This window comes from Papaver somniferum, chromosome 1, assembly GCF_003573695.1.
Source record: "Papaver somniferum cultivar HN1 chromosome 1, ASM357369v1, whole genome shotgun sequence".
NCBI classification, from domain to species: domain Eukaryota; kingdom Viridiplantae; phylum Streptophyta; class Magnoliopsida; order Ranunculales; family Papaveraceae; genus Papaver; species Papaver somniferum.
In genome coordinates this window covers 10,817,177-10,827,362 of record NC_039358.1, presented here as the reverse complement: position 1 = coordinate 10,827,362, position 10,186 = coordinate 10,817,177, and the positions used below count along the sequence as shown (strand labels likewise).

Here is a 10,186-nt window from a genome sequence, read left to right as displayed (position 1 = left end):
CACAAAGGAATAACTCGCAACCGATTTGAGGGTAATGGAAAAATATTTAGGCCTAGAATCTTGAACTCCATACTCCTGCATCACCCATACATCAAACTGAACGTTTTTATCATCATTAAAAAGTAGACATAGACACTCCCCCCATTCTCGCATAGTGTGTAACTGATTCTTTTCGAAAGGTTGTTCTGGTAGTTGCAATTCTTTAAATTTCTCGTCCCTCATGTACAAGGAGACGATAGTCGTGCATTTGGTCGAGCTATAGACTAACCAATGAAGAGCTCCACTAATAATTACCCCAGATCCTCTACTATTAGTAAACCTATAAGGGATAGTCTGAATGCAATCAGTGACGGAGCCAAGACGTCTATGTGGAGGGGTCAAACCAAAAGCCTCTTTCAAAAATCTACCTATTTAACCCTATGTGAGGGAAAAATACCGATTGTGTCATATTATTAGCCCCCATAAGTTACCAAAATTTCCAAAAAACCGAGCTATTTAGCACTGAGTTGGAAAAACAAGTGGGGTCTAGGGACCCCATTTGTCCCTTTGTGCCTCAGTCACTGAATGCAATTCCAGGAATTTGATCCCAGCATGTAAACACAGACTAAACTATCCTTCATCCACTCTTGCCTTCAACTTTCACCAACTTGTAATCATCCATATTGTAATCATAACCTAAACCACAGATATTACTCTTCAAATTCCAGTTCTCACTTCCTTCCGAATTTTCACACGGTGGTTCGGGAAGTTCCTTGAACTCATTGGTGGCTGGATTCCAAAGACATTAGATGAAGTTGGTGAAACGATCACCATAAACTAAGCAAACCAAACCGTTACATGAACTTCTCAATTCAACCAAACTTTCAGATGCAGAATTGAATGGGTACTCCATTTTAACAACACCATCATGAAATCCATCCGTAGACGCTACTTCCAGTAACGAAGCATAACTTATGGAGTGCATAAAGTCAGATGAACCATTCACATCAAAAGAAGTAATTATAGTTCTTCTTTTGGATATTCAGATCAAGATGCATCTTGACAAACAGATGATTAGAAATTAGATCTAACCAATTTTTGCAGACGCACTTGCATACAAACGTGGATTTCACTGGTAGCCTTATAAGGATTTGAAGATAGAGATCTTCCGGAATGCTGGACATTGTTTCTTCTTTATTTCTAGTCTTTTCCAGTGTGTGTGGCAGACGAGTTAGGTTTTTATTTTATTTTCCCGTAGTCAAGTAGTGGTCCTTCCCGTCAGCATATATGCATCAATATCAACTCTTTGGTATCTGACTTATATGAAGCAAAAAACTCCTCTAGTTTCTAAAACCCTAGACATAATGCCTTTGGGCGTTGTACGTGTTAGAAAGATGATAATAGTCCTAGTCCCACATATATTACACAGGAAAACAGATAACGAAAAGGATCCTATAAGAGAAGCTTGAAATGTGACATGAAGACATACTTACTTGGACGGGGTCTATGGTTGATCATGAAGGATCATGGCCTAGGTTGGTGACTTCCACTGCACTTCGGAAGGGCGCTCGCGTAAGATCTCCCCATTGAGGGAGAGTTTATGTCATAATTTGTTCTTGAGGGGGAACGCGTCCGCGCTGCCCCTGCCAATATTTCAAGCCCAAATTTTACAACTGATGCTGGCTACGAAATTTGTTAGCCCTTTCTTGAGTTATTAGTTCTTTTTCAACCATTGTTGTCGACTGTCTTGCTCTTGTTGATATTTTCTGTTCACAATCTTGTGGTGCTTGCGTTTAGATGACAACCAAATTCGCAAAAGGAGAGATGCTTAGGCTGAAGAAGAACTCAGGTATACCGAATTCTTTTTTTTTTCGTTATGATGCTAAATAATTTGGTTTGTATATATGTTGTTTTTCGTTATGATGCTTAGGCTTGATAAGTAAAGTTGCTATTTCAAAAGGAAACAAGATATAAAAGACAACAGTCATAAGTTAACTACTTTAAATAGATGCCCAGTTCAAACTCATCTAGTAAAAAGAAATATGCAAGATTTTGAAAAATGTAATTTCAACTAAGAAACCCAGGCAAGTAAATGATAATCAAACCGGCGTTGGCCATGGCGCAACCACAAATGGGGAGACCCATTGTATATATTCTCCGGTGACAACCCTGAGTATTCTGGTTTTGATGCTGTAAGCAAAAATGAATTTAGCGTCGTAGCCCAAGATCATTGTATCAGGCTCCACTTGGGTGAATGCTAGCGGTTCCAAATCATAAACCATATTACCAGTAGAAAATAGTTCTCTGACGCGCTCATCCTGGCAATCTTCATCCAGTAAGATGTCAGTAACGTTGGAGCTGTTAACCAACTGCCAAACCCATGATCCTATCTTATACTCTTCTTCATTCAATACCCAATTCTGTAACATTCCCTCATGACATCTGCTATAACTGAGTAGCCCTCCTGAGTCCCCAAAGCATTCAAAGTGTCTATTAGGTCCACTGATTTCAGGCAAATTGATCAACCTGCACTGGTGAGAGTCTTCTATTTCGTGATTCTCAGTATTGAAATCATATGCTATAACTCGATTTCCTTCAACAATCCAGCAAGAGATACCATTATGGTTAACTATATCTTTGCACTGCATTCCATCCCAAGTAATTTCTTCAGAGCTTGTAACTTCAAAGGAATTCCACCTACCCAAATCAGAACAGTAAATTTCTAGCTCAAATGTTCTACTGCTAGTGCAAAAAGCTGGTACGAAAAGCACCTTGTAAGACGCTGGAGTTAATTGCGACGAGCATGGATCAGATTGACATACTAAGCCTTGTATAACTATTTTATTTGCTGACTGATTGTGAGGAATTGTGACATACTGTTGGGTCATGCGGATTACAGATATAATATGTCTTTTTCTCCCAATCATACACATTTACTAATGCACACAGAACTAAGCTACTGCTGGCCGCTAATATAGCAATATATTCATGATCTTTTTTCTTTAGCGGGCACTCCACCAAACTTGAATCGAAAGTCGCAAAAAATCCACAGTCACAAATCTTGGAAGGAAGAAAGCTGAAGCAAAACCCATCATAATTCTGCAAGAATCTCACTGACTATTGGGTGCCACAAATTTCAAGCCCCATAACAGTACTCATAAAAGAATCCCCAGGGTACCAAAGGGGTGAAACTGTTACGTTTTCTAGCCATAGAGCGTGAATCCGCAGTAAACGAAAGACATTGCTTTGATACACAACTAAATCTAAAAATATATTCTATAGGCAACCGAATAAATATCTCTCTTAAGCTATCTTCATCGATCTTATACAAACTCAAAGCCGGTGTAGACAAACTAGAAGCAGCAGCAGCAGAAAAAGAATCCATCTTCTCCATTGTAGTTTTCCTTACCACCTATAACTCAAAAATAAAATAAAATGAAGCTTAGTTTATCAAGAGATTTCTCTCTCAGGAAATTCAACAAACAGTTCAAGGATCCATATTGAAAAATGAACTTAGATTTTCATATACGTAATCACAAAAAATGAAACTTAGTTTATCAAGAAATTTCTCTGTCAGGAATTTTAACAAACAGTTCAAGGATCCTTGTTGAAAAATGGACTTAACTTAAATTCTCATATATGTAATCACAAAAGCACATAGCATAAACAACGATATGATCAAAACCGAAGAAAAATGATTATAAACAAAGAAAAATCATGAACCAGAAAATCATGAAGAATTAGGGTTTTACCTGAACAGAGCAAAGTTTGTAGATTTCATCTGTGAAAGAAATGAAATAGGCCTATTTTGCGTTTCCTCCCCTCCCAAGATCGTTAATTAGCGTTTCCTCCCCAAAAAGATTGAAATTAGTGAATCCTCCCCTCGTTAGTTTTTCCATCCATTACTCCGTTAGCTGAGTCAGCGAGAACATACGTGTGGCAGAATGATACACGTGTCGATTAAAGTTACCAAAATATCCTCATATATTCCCGTGAATTAAACCAAAGGCACCACCATCAACAGCTTAGGTCGCATGTGAAAGAACTGTTCTTCCCGTTTTCTCAGTTCACCACCATTTCTCTATGTTGCTGTAAGAATCTAAAATCTTGTTGGTGAAGATTCAGAGGATGGAATCAGTGAAGAAGGCTAAGAGATACAAAATCGGTGAAGAAGATGGGTTTGAATCTGGTGATGTAGTCAAGAATCATTGAAGAACATGATTGAACATCAAAATAAAAAACAGAAATTGAATTAAAGAAATCAGAATATGGTGGAAGAAGAGAAAACCATCAACTTTGAACTAAGAGAAGATCATATTAATCGACCATTGTCTGTATGTCATGATGGTTGGATAATTTTTGAGACTGCTCACGTTTCTAAACGCAAGCTTATGATTTCCTCATTGAAATTGCTGAGCCATTTTGCAGGCTTGATTCAAAACACGTATACAAATGAATGCTATGATGAAAGAAAAAAGATGGGTTTATCCAGAATTTGATGTCACTGCAGTGTATGGGATTGAAGATTTATGAAAAGGAATTAAGGGTTTGCGACAAGATTTCTGATATTGAGAGAAATTTTTGTTAAATGGAATCGGTGCTTGCATCTCTTCTACATCCTAGCATGGGTTTTTATCGATGGAGGTGCTTGATTCGAAGATGTTGCTGGTAGATTTTTTGTGTTTGAAGATGTGCTAATAGGTTTTGGATTTTTCAATTTTTGAATTTGGGTTCTTTAAAGAATGGGATTTGAATTGTTGTAGAAATTGAATCTAGGGTTGTCGTCGATTTGCAGAGATATTGAGCAGTGATTAAAGAAGATGGAGATGTCGTTAATGTAAGAGTGACGAGTTGCTGCTGTAGATACAGAGATGTTGGTGTTTGAGATAAATTCGATCTTGGTGGCAATTTGATAGAGAAATTTATGAGATTCAGAAGGGGTTGAGGGTTTCTGCTACAGAAATTGGTGGTGGTTGTGTACGATATTTTTCCTAAATCTATCTCAATCGTATGAATTTTGGGGTTTCTTGTTGATATTTTTGTCTCCTCACAGCACCAGGCGTATTAAAGACTTATGATAAAATTGAATCACCGAAGAAGACGAGGGTATTTTGGGAAGGTCATGAAACACGTGTATCATTCTGCCACGCGTGCATAACAACTGACTCAGCTAACCGACCAATGGATGGAAAAACTAACGAGGGGAGGATTCACTAATTTCAATCTTTTTGGAGAGGAAACGCTAATTAGCGATCTTGGGAGGGGAGGAAACGCAATATAGGCCAATGAAATATAAATTATAGAGAGACGGAAGTGGCGGTGGTAAATAAAGGAAAGTAAATCAGGGTATTTCGGTAATTAGACGCAGTAGAAGTTGTACCGAGTATCACATTTGGCGCTCATGCATTATTAACTGCATATGGACCCCACTCCCCTGCTGTCGTTCACGAGTAAGTAACGAGTATGGAAAACTGAACGCCGTCCAACTCCATTGACCGGTCAAGTATTTGAAGAGTTTTGGGAAACCTTTTAGCTTTAAGCACCCGCAATTTTAAAAACGGGCAGATTGGCTGGTTGACATGTGTGTGTATCTACTGGCGAAGAATGTCACAGCTGAACTACTAGAGATGCTACTGCATTTTTTTCATTCGACTTTGGTTTAGAAATCTTTTTGTGACATACCAGTAATACTTCTGCAGAAGACATTTTCGGGAATGTTATCACTGGAAACCGAAGCCATAAATATTCTTTGAGGTTACAAAAAAAAGAGCAAGCGGGAGTTCGTTTGGTTCCAGTTAGAAGAATGACTCTATTTTGATAAGAAATCTGACCTGACCGCTTGGTCAATTGGCATGGGTTGGTATGCTCCAGAGTCCAGATCATGTGTTAAGTGGCAAATTTTTAATTTGAACTATTAAAAGCAAGCCCTAGTTAAAATATGTACTTATGTTCTGGAAAAAATGGAAACTAAAACAAATTTACACATATCTATAGCAATAAAATCTAATCCTCGTAGACTCGAACTTGCAATTCGAGCCATTAGATTTTATAATTTTCCTACATATGTTCTTGTATTGCTATCTGCTGGGATACAATTTCCGGAAGCTATATTGTGATCAGCAACAAGTGTTGTATAGCCTCCCATTTCTGCATTAGAGTTGTCACTCCGTGCGCTAACATTTCCAGCCATCGGAGATGCATGAATCCGTGGAAGCGAATCTACAGCATCTATGTTGATTTCTGTTGCATGAACTCTATTGTCAACAATTTTATTTTGGTCACTGCATGCAGGAGGCTCAAAGTATGTGATCAAGCGATTTTCATCATGTTCACAGAACTTTCTAAGCAAGTTGAGGATTTTGTTACGAGTAGTAATACTCGGGTCTCTCAAAATCTGTTTGTTTTCGTAAAAGAATATCGTCAAAAATGCAATGACTGCCAAGGCTGAACAGATTCCTGTAATTAGAAACAGGATCCAAAAGCTACCAAGAGTAAGACTGTTTGATGAACCATAGGGGTCATTGTTGTCGGCACAAGATTTTTGGTTCTTGAACCAACCTTTTTTAAACCGCTCTGTTCTTCCTTCCTCTCTCGTGCTTAAGATTGTTCTTGAAATATCAGGACACAGGGGAGAACCTTTTGGGAAAACCTGTAAATTACATGTCAAGTGAGCGCACAATTAAAAAAATTACCGCATGCTTCAATTTTATTTTATTTTACCGCATATTATGCTCATTTTGTTGCAAGAAATGACAAGAAAACTTACAAAACCAAATCCATCGTATGGATATATATCTCCCACCATCATGTATTTACCGCAATATTCTGCAAGGATGAGTTCAATGTAAGGTAGCTCCTCGAAAGCAGCAACAATGCCACCTTCACTTCTCCCTTTGGAGAAAGCTTCATCAAACTCTCCCGGGGATTTGTAGCTTTTCAGATTAGACTCATCAAAACCCATACGTTTCAACATTCCGAAAACGAATGTACCCTCCTGGTAACCTACGTTGTACCCATATCGGATGAGTTGGTTGACATCGTTGTAGGTGGGATCAGATCGTTGAATCGTTAACATGGATGCCAAATTTGCTGTGTAACTCTGCGTGAGAATTAACACAACAAAAAGCCAGATGCCCATCACGAATCTACCCAAATTGCTTAACACCCTCTCCTCTGCAGGCAATTACATACCACATAAGAATAAAGTTGTTCTCTGGGACTGAAAACATAAAAGGAAGTTCTATATAAACTGCATGCAGACGAGAATATAAGTTGACAGGGAATTACTGTGTGCAAAAACAAGCATTGAGAAGGAGAACGAAAGCAGTGTGCCCCACTGATACATAGAATGAGGCCCTCCTCTAAACTCCCTGTTTACTCTGTGTTCAAGAATCCAAATTACAACACCTACTAAAAGAAAGAAAGCTCCAGTTGTTACCCAGAGCTTCCACTCCAATGGCTTGAGAAATATCCAGGTATCCTGACTCAAATCCTTTTTCACTAACACAATCATCGATACCCCACCTTCTGTATACGGTAACGTAAAATCTACGTGTTGTGATCTCGTTGCAGTAATAGTAACATCCCCAACTACAACGTCAAAATTCTGTTCAAGAGACAGGTATACATATATAGCAATTAACAAGTATGTTAGGTAACTTGATTGATAAACACATGAAATGAGTATCTTGGGAAATAAAATGAACAAACCTGAAGCTGCACCTGGTGGACAAGATCATCATAATAGCTTCCAGCTTTTCCGCTTTCGTTTTTCTCATAAGGAATAAACTCATGGGGTACACAATATGGTAACTTCTCGAGTGCAGTAGTAAAGACATCTATGCAATAACCAGCGACATCATATCTTGTACCATTGCAAGAATTCTTCGTTGTCTTCACGAATTCATTAAAACCATTTTTTAAAGGCACTCCAATCCTTAACTTTCTATCCTTGAGCGGAATTTCCCAACCTTTAGGTTTCTCGGTGGCATCCCCTGGCCATATGACAGGCCGCAAATTAAGCTTATTTGTACCATCTGAAGGTCTCCAAATGCCAATATCCCGAATCCCACTTCCACAAATATTAAGTATTTGAAAGGCATCTGACTGCAATTGCCTGTTGACTAGATGGAATACCCCGCTTAGACCTTCAAATTTCATGTTTGATAATTCTTGCAAGAGTTCAGGACCTGTTTGAAAATTCTCGACTACACTAGCTAATGCCCGAATTGTATCATATGACCATATACCAAATATATCCAACTTCCTTTCGATATCTGGGTATTCTTTTCGAAACTTGATTTTCCATCTACCTTCAAATGCAGCAACCTCTTTGTGTTGTGAGATGTATGGCCTTATGCCTAACACTCCTTGCATCGTATCAATATCTGAAGGCTCGAACGAATTCAAATCAGTGCCTAATCCTGAGGTAATAATCCATGCGTACCCTTTGTTCATCATACCAAGCACTTTTGCTTGCGTAAAAACACGTAAGCCTAGAGGTGAAAGCATATGCAGGATGAGTACCCTAGTTCCCATGTTGTCTAATTTGTTAAGCTCTTGGGTAATTTGATCATCAGTAGCCGCACTAGGAAAGACACTCCTATAAGGAACTCTGGTGTTGGTATTTTGAAAAGCATCCATCAAATATGGAATGACACCATGCCCGTATTCAGTGTCTTCATAAAGAGGTACAACTTCTCTCCATCCGAATTTCTTAACAATGGCAGCAATAGCATTTACTTGAGACGATCCGTTTAGAGACGTACGAATGAAGTAAGGATTCTGAGCAAGGGAAATGGAAGGACTTGTTGCACTGAATGAAATAATTGGAACTTGATATCGTTTTCCAAGATGCGCAACGTTAATGGCTTGTGCTGATGTTGTCGGTCCTATAATAGCTTGAACTTTAACATTCTGTATTAGATTGAGGGCTGTCAATTGCATCAAACGAAAGAAAAAAATCGTTAGATTCATGATATTTAATATCTCAATCTCAAACGAATAATATCTGAAAGGCTAGGCATGCTTGCTTATTTAGAAAGGATTTGTTAAATTAAAGCACCAGTGAGAAGCTATAAATATATCTAATAGGATGAACAAGAGTATAAATAATTGTGAAAAATGTGACATGGTCACGTAGTAAAAGTTAGGTAAATCAAAGAAAACTTGGTTCAATATACACTAGTTTTGTTGAATATGACTTTGCACCAGTTTGTTTAAATAGTCTGGGTCGTGTAGCCAACTCACATGCACTTCTGTTAAAATATATATATATGTATATTTTGAAAATGTGGTTAAATTGAGCTTTATATAATGTAGGAAGTAGAAGAATCTATTGATAAGAAGGAGAGGGAGAGATAGAAGTGGAAACCATACCTGCAGATGATGCATCAAGAACATCACTTTTAGAATCCATAACATGAAGAACCAGCCTTCTCTTATAAGTTTTACGATATGCATAGATGTCAGAGAGAGCCATGTCAATGCAAGTCAGCCACACCTTTGCCACGGATGTATTAGCATCAATTACCACTCCTACTTTGAATTCCTCAACTTCTCCTGTTGTATTCTGACCCGTTACCATTAGTTCATGGTTATTCTCACCACACACTATTAGTTCATGACCTCCTAACGAAAGGATAACAAACAACAAGAGAATAGCACGACTTGGTTGATAATAATTATGAGATAGTTTCCTCCTGTCTTCCATGATACCCTATATTGGTATTACTAACTTTAACTGTTCTTTTTTTAAGAAAAGCTAACGTTAAGGTTAACGACTTATATACAGTACTGGGATTTCTTGGTGGTCAAATTGATGCGAGTGTAGAATGGGAGAGTCAGAGCATATACTTTTCTCCTTACCGTTTAAGGCCATTGGGATCCACACATCAACCTCAATCTCACATTTGTTGACCAATTTAGTATATTTAGAGGTGGTCCGAGGCTGGGGAATGAATTGATAGCAATATATCTATTGACTTCTTCGTAGGCTCCAAAAGCTCGTATAGCAGGCCTATTTCAGATTACACCCCAGTACTAATTAATTACACTGTCAAAATGGTGTAGCGGTTGGACAAAAAGTTCAGCTGATCATCACTCACTCATGAAATATATACGCCTAGTCTCAGTGCATGAGGTATATTACGAGATAATTTAACTGGAACCGTTGAACTATCTTTTTATTTAATTTTACTTTTGACGA

At 38.1% G+C, this 10,186-nt stretch overlaps 1 protein-coding gene and 1 non-coding gene across 2 annotated transcripts; one reads left to right on the top strand and one right to left on the bottom strand.

The window, feature by feature from the left end:
- Positions 1–1,464: 1,464 nt before the first annotated feature.
- On the top strand, positions 1,465–1,625 carry LOC113345272. The gene has a single exon (XR_003358051.1). It is a non-coding gene; the product is annotated as a U1 spliceosomal RNA (small nuclear RNA).
- Positions 1,626–6,025: 4,400 nt separating this feature from the next.
- On the bottom strand, positions 6,026–9,565 carry LOC113347967 (glutamate receptor 2.7-like). Its single transcript, XM_026591684.1, has 5 exons — positions 9,358–9,565; positions 7,690–8,912; positions 7,267–7,585; positions 6,746–7,152; positions 6,026–6,628 (listed from the first exon to the last, which is right to left on the bottom strand). Exons 1-5 carry the CDS (start codon positions 9,563–9,565, stop codon positions 6,026–6,028), a joined length of 2,760 nt encoding a protein of 919 aa, XP_026447469.1.
- Positions 9,566–10,186: the final 621 nt, after the last annotated feature.